Source organism: Andrena cerasifolii, chromosome 15, assembly GCF_050908995.1.
Source record: "Andrena cerasifolii isolate SP2316 chromosome 15, iyAndCera1_principal, whole genome shotgun sequence".
NCBI lineage: Eukaryota > Metazoa > Arthropoda > Insecta > Hymenoptera > Andrenidae > Andrena > Andrena cerasifolii.
Window position 1 is genome coordinate 7,492,992 of NC_135132.1, and position 17,329 is coordinate 7,510,320.

General features: G+C 40.5%; 3 protein-coding genes and 1 long non-coding RNA gene across 6 annotated transcripts; 2 read left to right on the forward strand and 2 right to left on the reverse strand.

Moving 5' to 3' along the window:
* Positions 1-1,133: 1,133 nt before the first annotated feature.
* On the forward strand, positions 1,134-5,768 carry Pex12 (peroxisomal biogenesis factor 12). The gene is made up of 6 exons (XM_076828639.1): positions 1,134-1,763; positions 2,248-2,356; positions 2,418-2,614; positions 2,678-3,046; positions 3,141-3,226; positions 3,486-5,768. Exons 1-6 carry the CDS (start codon positions 1,644-1,646, stop codon positions 3,595-3,597), a joined length of 993 nt encoding a protein of 330 aa, XP_076684754.1. The 5' UTR covers positions 1,134-1,643; the 3' UTR covers positions 3,598-5,768.
* Positions 3,701-11,329, reverse strand: Mer (ezrin/radixin/moesin family protein merlin). 3 transcript variants are annotated; one of them, XM_076828635.1, is made up of 10 exons: positions 11,025-11,329; positions 10,750-10,819; positions 10,549-10,678; positions 10,272-10,477; positions 9,070-9,297; positions 8,787-8,996; positions 8,578-8,684; positions 7,347-7,476; positions 6,771-7,106; positions 3,701-6,693 (listed from the first exon to the last, which is right to left on the reverse strand). In XM_076828635.1, exons 1-10 carry the CDS (start codon positions 11,054-11,056, stop codon positions 6,316-6,318), a joined length of 1,827 nt encoding a protein of 608 aa, XP_076684750.1. In that variant the 5' UTR covers positions 11,057-11,329; the 3' UTR covers positions 3,701-6,315. The 3 variants fall into 3 exon arrangements, with proteins under 3 accessions (XP_076684750.1, XP_076684751.1, XP_076684753.1); XM_076828636.1 differs by having other exon boundaries at positions 10,750-11,329; XM_076828638.1 differs by lacking the exon at positions 11,025-11,329 and having other exon boundaries at positions 8,578-8,996; positions 10,750-10,856.
* Positions 11,330-14,491: 3,162 nt separating this feature from the next.
* Positions 14,492-15,745, reverse strand: LOC143376892 (uncharacterized). Its single transcript, XR_013087188.1, has 2 exons — positions 15,493-15,745; positions 14,492-14,717 (listed from the first exon to the last, which is right to left on the reverse strand). It is a non-coding gene; the product is annotated as an uncharacterized LOC143376892 (long non-coding RNA).
* A 68-nt stretch (positions 15,746-15,813) lies between these two features.
* On the forward strand, positions 15,814-17,264 carry Mrps22 (mitochondrial ribosomal protein S22). The gene is made up of 3 exons (XM_076827663.1): positions 15,814-16,026; positions 16,210-16,679; positions 16,753-17,264. The coding sequence occupies exons 1-3, from the start codon at positions 15,933-15,935 to the stop codon at positions 17,239-17,241; spliced, it is 1,053 nt and encodes a 350-aa protein (XP_076683778.1). The 5' UTR covers positions 15,814-15,932; the 3' UTR covers positions 17,242-17,264.
* The last annotated feature ends 65 nt before the right edge of the window (positions 17,265-17,329 follow it).

Consider the following 17,329-nt stretch of genomic DNA (forward strand, 5'->3'; position numbering starts at 1 on the left):
GATGCTCTCGGATGTCTTGGAAACTGGTGATTGTATCGAAAAATGTTTCGGATAGAAGTTGTATGGTTTCGAGGGAGGAATAATTTGGGGTTTAAGTAAAGTGACCAGACATCCCGCATTTGAGCCCTTTGTCCCGCAAAGTGTCCCTGATTGGACATGTAAGCTTTTACATTTTCGCAGTGGCATAAAGCTATACTGTTTCCTCTACTTTTTTTGTTGTGAAAAAAGAAATATTTTTAATTTCGTTTCAATGTATCACTTTATAATCACAAGTATGTACATCGATCGATTCAGATTATTATTTGCTACGAAAAAGTATTAAGCTACTTGTGTCTAGAACCATTTGTTTCGGAAATATTTGAATTCCAATATTACACGCTTTTATTTACGTACTTCGCGATGGATAAGTTAAATTGCCAAGGTAAAGTGCCATTGCAATTGAGGTAGATAGGTAATCTCGTTTGGTGATTATTGCACTTGTAGAAGAGTGTGATTACTGTACTTGTACGAGGAAAGTAGATAGGCTTGTTCACTCTGCTAATGCAGTAATGTTGCTTTTAAAAGTGTACCATTGTAGGATTGCTTTTAATACACGTTTGGAGGCAATAAATGAGCAGTATTTTGTTTTGTAAAGGCCCTGGGAGCTCAGAATGCGATTAAATGATTCAATTTTTGAATTTTTATTTCTTTGTGATAATTGAATAAGGCACTGTAGTTTGTAGGTGCCTCCGCTAGATGGCTATAGTTTCCTGTTTTGTGACTTTCACAACATTTAAATCGATTCTTTGATATTCGATTTTTACCAGATTCGATTCTTTGATGTAAGAATCGAAAATCGATTTTTTGCCCCTTGGGAGAATTATTTGTCTCTAGCGAAAGGACCAATCAAATTGCTTAGCATCACTTGGCTTGGTTTCGGGTTGGCAGGGTTGCCAGATTGGGCGGAATTCCGCCATTTTGGCTAAATTTCAAAACCAACTGGCGCTGAAAAAAATTGAAATTGGCGGTGCTTTGGCCGAAATTTCGATATTTGGGCTGTCCAGAACCAAATAGCATTTAAAAATTGTATAAAATAGATTATCATTGTTGTGTTAAAACGTTAATTGTAATTGTGGGGTTTAGTGATGACGCAGTAGATATTCATTAAAAACGTTACTTAAAACACAATTGCTTACGAACAAGTAATAAAAATGAGTGAACAAAGATGTACAAACGACGAACAATCGTTTCCACATGAAATTATTCGTAAAGAATGAAAAAAATATATAAATGAGGGGCTGGGTGAAAAAAAATTCAGTAAAATGTATTTAATTTATTATAAATCGTCAATTGATGATCAAATAATATAAACTAATGAATAATGATGCACAAACGATGCAGAATCGATTGCATAAAAAAGAAACTGATATGTACTCCAAAGAGGGGCTAACTTTTCGGGAGTAAACTTCAGTTTTACCATTATCCTGAAAAGTCACATTTGTAGATAAAGTTCCTGTTGGATGAAAAATCTCAGATGAACACTGTCCGTGGCTCGATACGGTCGTAATTTATACGAAATATTGTCAAGGGTCCATAGGTCACACTCATAATAATCATAATCACCCATAATGAATGCCTACAGTGGTGATTAAGAAGAAAGTAACATGGCTGAGAGAGGAGCTCACTTAACTGGAACAACGTTTATAAAACCTTCTATCTTCGAAATCGTGGCTCATGAATCATTTGCCTCAACTGTTGAGCCGGCTTTTAAAAAACTTCTGTCGGTAGGTTAGGCCCCAGGCTCACAATTCAAGGACACTCATTTTACATTTCCGGAAACGCAGGCTTTTATTATCAAACTCGGCTCGAAACAAAGTGTTTTTTTACAAAATACTTTTATTAATTTTTACGAACATAACCTTTCTCGCTTCGTAACTTTTAAGCGAAAACATTCTTAACCTCAAAATTGGTCTCTCTAACCTCCATACAAGTTTCCATAAACATAACTTTCGACCCGAAAAAAGGGCTTCCCAGGGGAAAAGTCCACAACTTTGATTCCATCCGAAGGATTTGTACAAGCTTTAATTTAAAGGAACTCCTATTTTCGTGTATATCGAACTGTATCTTTTTAAATAAACACAAATGAGTATCGCCTTAAAATCTCTGTATCTCGATGCCTCTAACGATTCAAACCCCTCGTTCGCCACATCGCAATACTCCGATAATTCGGACGAGCTTTAGCTCCGCTAATTCTGAACAATGTTCTAGTTCCTCGCATCGTTCAATCTCGAAAGGTATGGACACCTTCTTAGGTGGGCGGACGAGGGCTATTTAATTTTCAATGTAATTCTCCAGCGGTATTATCTAAAGAAATATTGTAAGTAAACCCGAAGCGGATCACGACTGTATAAATACTCACAAAGTCACGTCTTCCCCAGCCGCTTCATTTTCCGAGACCTTCTACGGTTTGAAGCGCATAGCAGTAACGGACTCTAAACTGAAATCCAAGCTGTCGAAGGAGCAAGAGAAACTGTCTCTGATATTGATAGTTCTATTCCCTTACTTAAAAAATAAGCTCCTTGATCTGAGTCAGAGGTACAAGCTCGAGGAACTCGATGGCTGCGCACCGGAGACGGTAAATATTTGCTGAGGAATAATTGGAAGACGAACGCAGTATACAATCCTATTTTCACCGCAGAAATGGCAGAAATTGTATCGCAAATTTGTCGTCAAAGGAACCACGATGAGTTTCATGGTGTACGAGTTTATGGTATTATATAGTTATGTACTGTACGTTTCGGGGAAGTCGGTGTACCAGTCGCCACTCCTGAGGCTGTTATTCATCACTCTGACGTACGCCGAACCACAGCTGGTAGACAGCATTTCGGATCTACTGAAGAAAATAAGGAATAATTCGTTTGGCGTCAGCGATGGCCTGCATGTTTTCCAACGAGTGGCGACTACGTCGCTTGAGTTTGGAGCGTTCTTCCTCCAGTTCTTGTCCTGGTGGACGCAGGAACATTATCATATGAATTTGATAACGTTACCTGCTCCCCCACCTCCAGCGGTAAAGAAAATAATTTACAGACTGTTTAAGGCATCAACGATGTCTTTCCAAGTGTTTAAGATATCTTCTTTATTAATGTTACTGATACTTTTAGATTCCAAGAATAGCCGAGCGATACAAGGGCCTATGCCCAATTTGCTGCAAACCACTTAGGGTTCACACAGTCCTTTCTGTATCTGGGTACGTATGCGTAGAAAGTTACGAGAATTTACGAAAAATTTAGTTCCTCCAACTAGAAATTTTAACGTACCTGATCAATTAAAATAGAAATTTATTTCAACTAATTTTACGAAAAATTTAGTTCCTCCAACTAGAAAATTTATCGTAATCAATTAAAATAGAAATTAATTTCGACAAAATTTGCGAAAAATTTAGCTCCTGCAACTAGAAATTTTATTTTGAAGAAAATTGAGTTCCGTTCCATTTCTATGGTTTCCAGATACGCGTTCTGCTACCAGTGCATTCTTCCTGCGATACGTAAAAGTGGGAAGTGTCCGGTAACAAACTATCCTGCCAAGGAGGACGATTTGATACGTTTATACTTAGACTGAACGATGGCGATGTACATAAAGTGAATTGTTATCCATAAAACACTCTTTTGCTCCGGTTACACACCGATGCGAAATGTTTACAGGGCAAAGAAAACTGTTCTCCTTATTAAGGAAATATTCATATATTTATTGTACGATATTACGACGAAATTTTCAATATTAATCTGGGTTCCAGGGAGGAGAAACATGTCATGGATCGTAAAGTACATTAAAATTGAATAAGCAGTGGCGAATAACAATTACAGGTACATTCCTATATAATTACAGAAAATACTGATTACGGCCGAAGCACTTTTCGATTAGCATCCAATACACTCGCGTACGCGAATCACAGACAACGGCGCCGGAAGTTCTATTTATCGATTTCGATTGAACATTCGCACCAAGAATTTTTGGTCAAGGATCTTACATGAAATAATCTATTCAATACTGAATACTATACGTTCAACATTCTCTAGAATGCTGGGAGAAGAATAATCCGTAAAATAAAAGAGCAATCTTTAAAAACTAACGATTCGTATTTATCAACGATCAGTGTTCGAGTAACAATTCTATGCACTTGTCGACGATACATAAGGCACTTTGTGGCAGCGGACAATGCGAACGCTAGATTCTCCTCGAGACAGAGCTCTCCGGTGGCTCGCATAAAATTAAGAATTACTGTTCGTGAATCATCGAAGTAATTGACAAAATATCAGCGTTCCTTACTTAAAAAGTCTTAGGATATATATATATATATATTAAAAGTTTGGAGTATTTCTGATAATATATTCTTTAAAAGATATGGCACAGATATCGTAGACGTAAGTACATCTACTTTGTCATGAATCAACGAAGGGGAAGAAATAGAAGAGGGAAACTTTGATAGGCGAAAGAAATACGCAGGTGAAGTTTCAGGGAACAGGATTGTAAAATGTATACAATACTTAAAAATTGGAATCCTTTCTTAAAAAAGTACCATATATATTTGCTTCACTGTTGTTCGTGTCTAGGAACGATTATCCTGCTTCTACAAAAGATTCGTTTATTTATATATCTCTCTCCCGCTCGATGCCTAGCTTGCTCGTGTCTGAAGTGGCAAACTATAGGACTGCGAATTGACAAACCGCGTAAGTCTGTTGCTCTTAGAGGTGTGCGAGAACCCGAAAATGTCGGGAACCCGAGAAGAATTTCCGATCCGACCCGACATTTTCGAGTTCTCGCACACCTCTAGTTGCGCTACAACACTTGGAAAGCCCTACGATGAAGTACTCGAACACTGAGTTCTCTATCGCATTGATAGGAACGTATTATCAAAGGCCACAATTAGCGAGCAAAGATCCTAACGCTCTAGTCTAATCAAACTAACTACGTAGCGTGTTAGTTACGTTTCATGGCATGGAAATCAATAACAATGTCTTGCTTCGCATCTACACACAGGCTTCTTAAAAGAAAACGAAATAAAAGAAACTATTGCTGTACATACGTGTACGCTGATCAAATTTTTCATACACAAATTGTACGGACTACACGAGTCGAGTAAATTCTAGAAAATTACGCAGCGGCTGATAAATTTATACAAACTGGCCAATGCACAAGTATGTACAGTATTTGCCATCGTCAGACTTTTAAAATAGCATCGTCAATATTTCATTGAAATGTTTCGTTAACAGTGCATACATCGTATTGAAAGTATTTTTTTTTACAAATTAATAATTCCCTTTATAATTTGGAAATCTTATGCATCACATTCTCAGCCTACGATAGCTGCACTTCAGACTCTTAAAACGTTTTCAAAATTACAGCTTGAGTCACGCAGCAGTCGAGCATGAAAATTCATCGTAAAATAATTATTGCCTCTGTGTCGTTTCTGGTTAGCAGTCAGTTCACTTTAGAATAAAATTCCTTTCGTAATCATGCAGTGTAAAGGATGCATGACGCGCAATTAGGCACATTCGATAATTTCACGTTCGACAGTATCAACATTTGCGGCAACAACAGTACCTAAGCATGCACTATAACATTACCTGCCGTCTACGCAGAAAAATCCTTGTTACTCAATCATATCAAAACTTATAGAAGCGATAAGAAATCCATGCAGTATTCAGGGCTAAAATCCAACCGATAACGTTTAAAAAATATACATATAATTATCTAACACGCGTGCGTCGAAATAATCGCAGCTTGTTTGAGTCGACAATTTAAAATCCTATACTGACTTAAACTTCCTCTACTTCGCGCGGGATTTCAGTAAAAGTTGACAACCACATCGACATCATTCCAGAATTGCCTATATCTACCCATTAACAACTATCGATCCTAGTGATAATTTTGATTTCTACGCACGTAACCGTTTGTATTACCGAGACATTTAAGATCCAAAGCCAGCCCAGCGAAGCAGGCGTGGACGAATGGAGTAAAGAAAGAAGGTGTGCTTAAGAAGATGAAGAGATTCTCCCGCGGTTATCTTTGAACGATGACTGCCGAGTCCGAGAGCTATGTCGACGTTTAAAACATTAGCATGCAAAACTGATCTGTCGCTATGTTTACGATAAAGCAAAATGTACATCGTTACGTGTAGGTAAAGCGTACGTCTCAGTATTCTACAATGTGTACATACGCGCACGCCTACATGATCCATAAATCTCATTACTTCTCATACCCGATCATGTATTACTCTCCGCCCCGTCGCATCCACATAGGGCATCAACGTTTCAACCCCTCGAATTGTGCGTGAAACTATAATTCCTCGAAGAACGCAACTCTAGCCTTCGTAGATCCAGACTTCACTTTTTTCAATGTACTATACTTGTTCTCACCGAGTCGCACTTGTTCTTCGTGTAATTGATCTAGCTCGCACTGTTTCTCCCCTACTTTCATCACTTCGATCTCTGTGCGCAACTCTCTCAACTGTTCCTGCAAGTGCTTGCTCTTCTCCCAATAGTCCACTCTCTCTTTCTCGATCTCCAGCGAGAGCTGATCAACGTCCCCGTCCGCGATCAGGTCGTACGACGTTAAGTCGGCCGGCAGAGGCTCCGCGTCCAGCTGCAGCGTCTGAAGGTCTGCTTGCAGATTCGACGGAAGCACTTGCGTAGATGGAAACAGATTTGGCACTGGCTGCAAGGGACAAAGGCGTTAACAGCATTTAGTTCCGATGCTGGGAGATATATTCTTAGGTGTTGAAGCATATTTACAGTTATAGCGGTGGCGTAAGCATTTCTGCTAAGGAACTCGAGCAACTTCTCCTTCGCTTCCTTCTCCGCGATACGAGCGCGTAGCAATTCGTCTTTCAATTTCTCAGCCTCGGCAGCTCTTCTTTCCGACTCCTGCACTAGTCTCTCTGTTAGCAGCTCGGCTTCCCTGGTCTTTCGTTCCAGGTGAACCTTCTCCTCTTCTGTCTTCATGTTATTCAATCGTATACGCGTGATCTCCTGCTCCGCCTCCGAAGCTTTCTGGTTCAGCAACATCGCTTCCTCCTCGGCTACGCGACTCTTCTCAGCCAAGAGGTCTGCGGTCTCTTCAGATCTCCTCTGCAATATATTTAGTGTCTTTTCTGTATTTAATGTTTCTTAGATTTCTACGGGCAAGCGTTGGTAACAAATCCACGTGTGTTAAGAAGAGTAGCACGTTTCATTTTTCTTACGAAAAACAGCACTTTTTCCAAGACAAACGTGTTGTTTTTCGCAAGAAAAATGAAACGTGCTACTTTTCGCAATGCACGTCGAAATAGAACTGTTACGAGGCGAGTTTGATATTGACTGTTGTCTTACGAGTGCTTCGTTCGCTAAACGAATCTCTTCTTGATACTGTAGAAGACGTTGCTCCATATCTGCTTTGTCCTTCTCCGCTGCCATTCTGAGCTGTTTCTCTCGTGCCAGCCTATTTCGTTCAATTTGTCTCCTAACGAAATAGAATTATTATATAGAGAAACCTATGTAATACAATAATTCTAAAAATTAATTACTTATGAATTAAAAAAGCATTCGTAAATAGGAGTACTGACCTGGATTAACATTTATTTAGTTTCTCTTAAGCACTGATCCTACAAAATTTAAAACGAGAGGAGGAAAAGAGAAGCGAAGTTAGGTCTCGTCCGATAAATGCTAAAGGAGAGGAATATTTGTGGCCTCGCAATTCAATCGCATGCGTGTAATCATAATGTTTAAAATGTTTCATAACTATAAGCGCTTCATTATTCCCTTAAATAATTGTTAATAAAGCATTCGCCTTAACGTATCACACTCGATTAATGTTTGAAGTATTATTGCAGGGGCTGAAATGGTTCCGAAAATAACTCTTCCAAACTGTTATATATCGGTTGCGACTGAAATAGTTGTGAAGAACCGATATTCTGATTAACTGTTACAAGGAACCGAAATTTCTGACTGTGTCGATTTCGATTACGGTTTTACAAAACCGATATTATATCGGCTCCATAACGATTATATATCATTTTATACGAGTAATACCTGTATCGGTTACGCATCGGATATGCATCGCATGTTTCAAAATATTTACGAACAATGTCACGTTTTTTTAATGGAAAATCTATTTGTTTATAAGTTTTTGTACCGCTGAGTCTCTCTATCTGGAGCCTCTTTTTCAAAATTTCATTCGATGTAGAAAGAACCGAAATGAAAGACAGCATCTGTAAATTAAGTATTGAAAAGGGAGACTCCTCGTAGAGCCTCTTTATAGAGGCTCAGCGAAGGATTTTATAAACAAACGCGAAGATCGATTCTTTGGCTTGAAACAGTTTCCAGAACCTTTTTCACTGGAAACTGTTTCAAGATTACTTCGGTTCTTATAACAGTTTCGAGAACCGAAACCGATATCAGAATTGTTTTCAACCCCTGTATTATTGTAACTCCCAGAAACAACTGATATTACGATAGAACCTTACATCCAAAAGACAAAGCACCGAAAGCTTCCTTTCGATACAATAAATTATAAAAGCTCAAACACTATTTTCTAACAAATACGCACAGCCGTAACGCTCACCTGGACTTCTCTTCTTTGGCCTGCGCTTTCATCTGCTGCACCTCCATGGAGTCCGGCTTGCGCCTCCTCATATACAGATCGTGGTTGCCAATACACAGGTCTAGGATCTTAACAAATAATATATGAGCATCTTTGTCACCGTCGTGCTCGTCCAACCCTAAAGCTATCAAACCCTTCACCCAGCTGCCAACATCTGACTGTTTTTTTACCAGTTTATTCATGCGAACTTTCTGCGAGAAGAACACGAAGTTCGGCGAGGTCTTCTCCACCGGCTTTATTACGAACTTCTTGTCGTCGAAGCTAATATGCCGAATCTCCGCCCACGTGAACGTTGTCTTCGGGGCCAGCTTGTTCTCCTTCTCATAGATATTCAACCCCAGTGCCGTGACTCCGAGCCACAGGTCAGTCTCTTTCTTGTTCTGAAATTTCGCGCAATTAAAGACACCAAGCTTTCGATCGAAACTGCATCCCAAACCGACCTCGGAAACTTACGCTAATAGGAAAATAATTTACACCATACATATCAAGATCTTGAGCGATCTTGAGATACTCCATCTCCGCCTCGTCTCTGGACATCCCGCGATGATCCGCGTACCAGATCTTTATCCTATCCTCCCACATCTCGGGAGTCATCTGATACTGATCTATGACCCTCTGCGGCAGCAAGTCTTCGCTGGCGAGCATTCCCGGACGGTAGGACACCTCGTCGTAGTCCCCGAACTGACGATCGTACGAAAATTGAAATTTAAAACTCGCAGACTTTAATTCTTACATCCAAGTCGAGGATTATTATTATTTATTATTATTATTATTATTATTTTAACAGGAAAACCCTTTAGAATACATATATACACAGATAAATATAATGAAATAAAATGAAATAAAAAAATGAAATAAAAAAATGAAATGAAATGAAATGAAATGAAATGAAATGAAATGAAATGAAATGAAATGAAATGAAATGAAATGAAATGAAATGAAATGAAATGAAATGAAATGAAATGAAATGAAATGAAATGAAATGAAATGAAATGAAATGAAATGAAATGAAATGAAATGAAATGAAATGAAATGAAATGAAATGAAATGAAATGAAATGAAATGAAATGAAACAGTCTGCATGCAACAACAAAGTTCGCGGCACCAATGGTAATATAACAATATACTTCCTTCGGCTAGCCACGAGGGTAACTGGTAGCCCTATGCAGTTCTACGAGCGTGATTACAGTCATGCCTCGCGGAGGACAAGTCTCGCCTCCCTTAGCGACCGTCGGGTCTCTTCCGATCTATTGTTTTTATACACGGTCACTCACGGACAGTTTAACTGTCAGGAGCTTATGGCATTGATCCGGTTTCATGCCCCACAACGGTCATTGCGTCCGAGACCTCTTTTTGAATCGAAGGTTCCAAAATATCATTACTATACTGCTGATCCTGTGAACCCGGGCTATGGATGAAGTTAATCAGTGCCCTTCTGACATCGATCTGTTTTCAACCTCGGTGCCGTTAAGTTACGCTGTTGCAAGCAGACTGTTTTGTTTTATTATATTCTATTTTATTCTCTTTGTACTTCTATTTTATTTGCCTTAATGCATTTCTCTGTTAACACCTTGTACTCTAAAGGGTTTTCCCGTCGAAATAATAATAATTATACTCCGCCGATTATACTCGGAGAGGCTCCCACGAAGGCTCACCTTCGCCTGGACAGCGTAGGAAGCCAGCAACACGGACGCTTCGGGCGGGCAGTAGATATCCATAGACAGAATGGCCTGTTTGACTTGGAGGAAGAACAAGTGCTGCGTTACTTCTTGCACCAGCTCCTCGGCGACGTCCTCCGGGTAGAACTTGGCGAGGAACATGAAGGGCGTCGTTGGTTGCTGCGAAATACATTGATCCTGGACTGAAAACACACCGGTCGTACATTCCATAATGACGAAAGCGGCGGGAAGCTCGATCGGCAGGCTTATTCACCCTTCTTGTCCAGCTTCAGCCAGGATATGAACCCCTTGGCGTCCTCGTACTGTAGCCCGAAGTACCATGTCTCCCTGAGCCCTATCGTGCGGCAGACCAAGTCGAAGAGATCTCTTCCCGTCGACCTCCACTGCAAACGGAGCGGGCTCGTTAGTAAATCCCGGCGACGGCGCCAGCCCGAGAAAGGCGAGGTGAACTAACCTCCAAGCTAAACTCCAGCTCCGCGTCCAACGTACAGACTTTGACGGGGAAAGATTTTCCAGACTTTTTCCTTCGAAAGGGTGACATTTTACTCGTCGTTATGCTCGCTCAACATGACGGAAGGCAAACGTAATCGATATCGCGGGACAGTGGAGAGAAAAAAAAAGGAAAGGGGGGTAAAGCTGCTAAGGTTATCGTCTGGCTTTGCCCAGGCACAAAATTGTTTACATTCTCGCTCTCAAAACGCAACGAAGCGGATGGATGGATGACCTTACCTACGCATCCGCAGCATATTGGCAAAATACATCGGAGCGCGTAATTAGAGTTTCGTTAGACCGATCTTCGTGCGGGACCATAGCAAATTTCGGGCTGAAAGTTTCCTCATTGAATCATCACATCGTGTTGCTCTTTTTCGAGACTTTGGCCCTAAAGCGAGAGAAAGAGACGGGAACCAGAGCCGCCTCTCGACGGGACACCCTCCTGTACTTTACACGAGCTTCCCAGACAGCTTATTTCCACCAATTTCGGCCGATTCGAGCAACTTCGCCCCTCGACGGTGACTACATTGTCAATATAGACATTCTAACACTTCGTTTTTCCTTCGTTTCAAATCTGCTACAACGATCGGTTGGTAACGTGGGCTGCTGATTTATCGACGGTCTTGAAATGGGTTTCTGCGTCGAGAGGACGGCATTCTCAGTCGTTGCTTATTCTTAAGGGGGTAGACACGTCACGCGACCTGGCCGAGTCGGCAGGTCGGTATTACAGCATTTTTTTCTGCACAGAAATGGTAATACCGATAGATCGACGATTACGAAATATGCCAAAAGTGGCGCCCCCAAACGATGAAACTTTGTACTAATATTTTTTCCTATATAAAATTAAATATCTCGTAAGCTATTGAGTTTTCGACTATCTTACCTTATACTTTTTATACGCATAATAACGCAAGGAATAAATTCATGTAAACAAAATTGTATGGTTCCATTTAAAAAATGAGTTCAAATGCAGTTTTCAAGTGTACCGACGCACCTACGAAAAAAGTAACTGCGCAGGATGATAGAGTTTATTAAACAGTGCAAAATTTTCCTCTACGATTTTGTTCTATCTGCACTTGGAACAAAGATACAGCCTGGCAAAGTTGCTTTTTTTTTTTTTTCAATAGGGGGCGCCACTTTTGGTCACGTTCCGATAGATGGCGCGCAGCGCCATTTTCTCGGATTGGGTGTTCTGTTTTACCCTACTGTTAAATTTTCAAAAAACTTCTTCGAGCAATAAATAAACAATTTTATTTTGCAAATTAATTGCATAATAATCTATAAAGCCCCCAAAAGATGCCCACGCCCTCAGATCGTAAATAAATAAATGTACCAACCTTTTGCGTGTTCGAGAACATAACCTTTCTTTCAGCGAATCGAACTACCGATGCGGTGCTAACTAAACGGGAAAACTTCAGCCAAACAAAGACGGCTTGGTCCCCCTGATGCGATGTAACTAATCTCACATACTGTAACTAGAGCGATTATTAATCGTGTATATTTCTGCTTTACAGGTAAGGAATTTTTACATAGAAGACGTTAAACCGGCTGCATTTTCGACTGATACTGCTTCAGCCGAACCCAGACCTAACCCAGACCTTTTTTTTTTTTTTACGTGGAGAAATCCCTAACGGATACCCCTAACCCTCCCCTAACCCAGACCTAACCCAGTTACACTTGTAACATTTCATTGTATTGCATTTCACTTATTTGAATAAATTGCAGCTAAGTGGTAAAAGAGTTTTTTTATTTAACGAGCTCTACTTACTCCTTCCTATTCCAAATCCCATATAAAAGACATGCTAAAAAGAACACTTAAAAAGATCCTTCCACGCAGAGTGGTTTTAAAAATCTTCGCATTAAAGCACTACTTTAAATATGCCATTCACTACTCTCAAACTCTATCGACTTTCGCTCAAGGCTTCTACTTCTCTCCGAAGACGTTACTTAGTGCCACCTCTTTCGACATCATGTTCTCCTGTTACGAAGCCCTATTTTGTGCGTTCTGAAAATTTTTGCCAGATTTTGGCCCAGGTATCAGGAGAACATGAAGCGAAAAGAGGTATTCTGAATTTCAGCTTCGAAGGCATCCTCGATTCTCTCTCCGAAGACGTTACTTAGTGCCACCTCTTTCGACATCATGTTCTCCTGTTACGAAGCCCTATTTTGTGCGTTCTGAAAATTTTTGCCAGATTTTGGCCCAGGTATCAGGAGAACATGAAGCGAAAAGAGGTATTCTGAATTTCAGCTTCGAAGGCATCCTCGATTCTCTCTCCGAAGACGTTACTTAGTGCCACCTCTTTCGACATCATGTTCTCCTGTTACGAAGCCCTATTTTGTGCGTTCTGAAAATTTTTGCCAGATTTTGGCCCAGGTATCAGGAGAACATGAAGCGAAAAGAGGTATCCTGAATTTCAGCTTCGAAGGCATCCTCGATTCTCTCTCCGAAGACGTTACTTAGTGCCACCTCTTTCGACATCATGTTCTCCTGTTACGAAGCCCTATTTTGTGCGTTCTGAAAATTTTTGCCAGATTTTGGCCCAGGTATCAGGAGAACATGAAGCGAAAAGAGGTATTCTGAATTTCAGCTTCGAAGGCATCCTCGATTCTCTCTCCGAAGACGTTACTTAGTGCCACCTCTTTCGACATCATGTTCTCCTGTTACGAAGCCCTATTTTGTGCGTTCTGAAAATTTTTGCCAGATTTTGGCCCAGGTATCAGGAGAACATGAAGCGAAAAGAGGTATTCTGAATTTCAGCTTCGAAGGCATCCTCGATTCTCTCTCCGAAGACGTTACTTAGTGCCACCTCTTTCGACATCATGTTCTCCTGTTACGAAGCCCTATTTTGTGCGTTCTGAAAATTTTTGCCAGATTTTGGCCCAGGTATCAGGAGAACATGAAGCGAAAAGAGGTATCCTGAATTTCAGCTTCGAAGGCATCCTCGATTCTCTCTCCGAAGACGTTACTTAGTGCCACCTCTTTCGACATCATGTTCTCCTGTTACGAAGCCCTATTTTGTGCGTTCTGAAAATTTTTGCCAGATTTTGGCCCAGGTATCAGGAGAACATGAAGCGAAAAGAGGTATTCTGAATTTCAGCTTCGAAGGCATCCTCGATTCTCTCTCCGAAGACGTTACTTAGTGCCACCTCTTTCGACATCATGTTCTCCTGTTACGAAGCCCTATTTTGTGCGTTCTGAAAATTTTTGCCAGATTTTGGCCCAGGTATCAGGAGAACATGAAGCGAAAAGAGGTATCCTGAATTTCAGCTTCGAAGGCATCCTCGATTCTCTCTCCGAAGACGTTACTTAGTGCCACCTCTTTCGACATCATGTTCTCCTGTTACGAAGCCCTATTTTGTGCGTTCTGAAAATTTTTGCCAGATTTTGGCCCAGGTATCAGGAGAACATGAAGCGAAAAGAGGTATCCTGAATTTCAGCTTCGAAGGCATCCTCGATTCTCTCTCCGAAGACGTTACTTAGTGCCACCTCTTTCGACATCATGTTCTCCTGTTACGAAGCCCTATTTTGTGCGTTCTGAAAATTTTTGCCAGATTTTGGCCCAGGTATCAGGAGAACATGAAGCGAAAAGAGGTATTCTGAATTTCAGTTTCAAAGGCGTCACCTTTAAAGTTGCGAATCGAAGCTGCAAAGGTTTGGAATTTGGATAGGAATATGTAAAAGGTATTTCTAAATAATAATACAGTTCTTTTCAAGTTTTTCCCACTTTATTTGCAGAAAAGGCTTTTACAGTGTTACAATAAATTAATATAAGTATGTAGAAATGAATGCTGATTAATATTGTATTATTATTAAGTATAAAATATATAATTTCACTTCATTTTATGTATAAAATCACTATCAGCTTTCCATCATTTGTCTCACTTAAAGTTCCTCAATCCTGTCTACCGAGAAATGTTCCCAAGGTTAATCTGTAACAAGAAGAAAATATTTTTAGCAATCTGATTTGTCTATTATAGAAAATACAACAAATAGATTTGTCTATTATAGAAAATACAACTAATTTCAGGCAAAACATATAAAGAATATAATTATCTTCCTAATTTAAGACAATTCCCCTTTATTTCATGTAAAATACATCTCAACGCTGTACAATTCTACTAACATATCAGTAAAGTACATAGGAAATGTATAATATATTAGTAACTTGAAAAATATTTTTAGTAACTTGACTTGTCTATTATTGAACATGGGAGAAACGTTACAACAGTTTGTCACGTATGAAAATATATTAGTAAAGGGAATAATGCGCTCCAAAATTCTGAGTCTCTTCGTTAAACAGTCACTGTCTCGAAACATCTGCGCCACTTCTCGCTCTTTGATTTGCCCTCCGGAGACGTTACTGGATGAAAATAGTCTTGGAAAAATGTAACAATAAATAAAAAAAATTTAAAGTGTTCCTATATCTACCGCGAATTACTTTTTTATTCCTGTTACTTTAAACATAAATATAATATTGAAGTGAGATTATTTCCAGTATTATTCCTTTCATTCATTTTTATATAATATCATTCAGTATAGTATGTCCTCCTCTGTACTTGGTTACAATAGCATGTCCAACTTCCAAGCATTATTGTCGAGTTATTATTATAATTTTGCAGATTCTAACTTATACTACTAATTACATACTTTCAGTGATACCTATATTACAATAATGCAAAAAGTATTTATGTAATTATAAACTACCATTGAATGTTTGAACCTGTTTTTCTCAAAAACGCTAAAAGTGGACATACAATATGTGTGCACTAATTGTAAGCCATCGATGTACAATAGGAAATTTTTTTTTAAGGTATTCTTTCGAATAGTCTAAAAATTCCACCCTCGTAATGTTACGTTCGATAGAATAAAAATTGAACACTTCTTTCGAAAATAGTGTTTCATCCCGGTTTATAAACATTTATATAGTAAAATAGAAACATAAAAAAGGGTTGTAACTTTTTACCGTTTTTCTAAAATTTTGTGTGTCGTTAAGGGGTTAATCGGGGTTAATTAACGATAGTCTCAAATGTTCCTACACAAAATGATGGAGACTTTGGACTCGAAAAGTCGGCACCGCTAGTTAAAGAGCCAGAAACCTGTAGAAACCGGTCTAAGTTTGCGGCCCAAGCCTGCAATTGTTAACAATGATATCCAGTCGAACGAATTTGTTTCTAAGAGAATTTTACAAACGCTCGGCCTGGAGCTGTCGCTTCTGCTCGACAACTTCCAAGCAAGAAGGTGAGTCGCTTTCTCGTGGATTGCTGCGGCGTATAGGTTAAGTTTGCTTACACACCAAGTAGAATTGTAATAGCATGAAATCTCTGGAACTTAAACGTGGCATTTACATATCTAAACAAACGACTGTTCAGCAATGAAATATCCACAAGGCAAACCAACTATTACCACCCATGTCTTTCACAGAATCAGCAGATCCCGCGCCACTGTTTTTCAGTAAAGACGTACAACAGATACTGAAAACTCTGACTCGAATCGACTACAAACGTGCCTTCAGGGTGCGCAAAGATGGGACAAGGTTATCCCCCCCGGAGTTCAAATTCATGACAGACCAGGAGCTGGAGGACTTCCGGAAGGAGGCTATCGCCAAAGTGGACACACGCATTCAGATGCCGCCGGTTGTTAAGACCCAGCCGAATACGGCGAAAGTAATAGCCGAGACCCCTGAATTGGAAGGCTACGACGAGTCAAAGTACGTGTTCACGGACATATCTTACGGAGGGTGCAACAGAAACAGGCTGATAGTGGTACGGGACCTTGATGGTAGCTTAAGACACGTGAACCAAGTAGAAAGGAACCGAATGAACCAAGTATACTTCCCTATCCCTGGCAGGGAGCTGCACGTGCCGAAAATGTTTTACGATCCCTACTTCAAGGTAGTATCTCTAAAGTATGTTCCCTTTGAAGCAACGCAGGGTGTGTCTTTGTAAACTATACTTGCTCCTGTAGGATCTACTAGACAGGGAAGAGTACGAGTTCATCCTGGATCGCGCGTGTACGCAGTTCGAGCCGGACGAGCTGGAGTACGACAGGATCACTAAGGAAGTGTACTTCTGCGTGAACGCGGGCAAGAAGTTTAACTTGTTGCGCTCCACGCGGCACTTCGGCCCTCTGGCGTTCTACCTTGCCTGGCAGGGCGACATAGACAATTTGCTAGTGGACGTGATTCAAGGCGGCAGGATAGACGAAGCGGTGGCCTTGATAAGGCTCTACCACAGGATCCACCCCGAGGCCAAGTCAGCAGCGCCGGTGGAGGGCGAGGGGAGTACCGCGCTGATAAATCGCTACGCGAAACTGGACTCCGCGCGGCGGAACAACGTGGAGCACGCGGTTCTGATGTACGAGAAGCTGGAGAAAGAGAAGCAGGAAGTGGAGGAGGGTATAAAGAAGGCGCACGGGCTGGAAGCGACCGCGGCTCAGCCAGAGGCAGTGAAATAAATTGAACTGAATTTCCGTCACGACTGGCGTTCAGCTTCCTCACGGCCACCTTTCCCAACACCGCAGGTCCTCCTCGCAGCAGTCACGA

Coding starts and splice junctions, on each gene's coding strand:
- Pex12 (XM_076828639.1), top strand. CDS start 1,644: ATGGCTGAGAGAGGAGCTCACTTAACTGGAACAACGTTTATAAAACCT. Junction 2,357..2,417: donor GTATTATCTAAAGAAATATT/GTAAGTAAACCC, acceptor CGTCTTCCCCAG/CCGCTTCATTTTCCGAGACC. Junction 3,047..3,140: donor CTGCTCCCCCACCTCCAGCG/GTAAAGAAAATA, acceptor TGATACTTTTAG/ATTCCAAGAATAGCCGAGCG.
- Mer (XM_076828638.1), bottom strand. CDS start 10,836: ATGTCACCCTTTCGAAGGAAAAAGTCTGGAAAATCTTTCCCCGTCAAA. Junction 10,478..10,548: donor GCTGAAGCTGGACAAGAAGG/GTGAATAAGCCT, acceptor GTGTGTTTTCAG/TCCAGGATCAATGTATTTCG. Junction 8,997..9,069: donor TAAATTATTTTCCTATTAGC/GTAAGTTTCCGA, acceptor GCGAAATTTCAG/AACAAGAAAGAGACTGACCT.
- Mrps22 (XM_076827663.1), top strand. CDS start 15,933: ATGATATCCAGTCGAACGAATTTGTTTCTAAGAGAATTTTACAAACGC. Junction 16,027..16,209: donor GACAACTTCCAAGCAAGAAG/GTGAGTCGCTTT, acceptor TGTCTTTCACAG/AATCAGCAGATCCCGCGCCA. Junction 16,680..16,752: donor TTTACGATCCCTACTTCAAG/GTAGTATCTCTA, acceptor TTGCTCCTGTAG/GATCTACTAGACAGGGAAGA.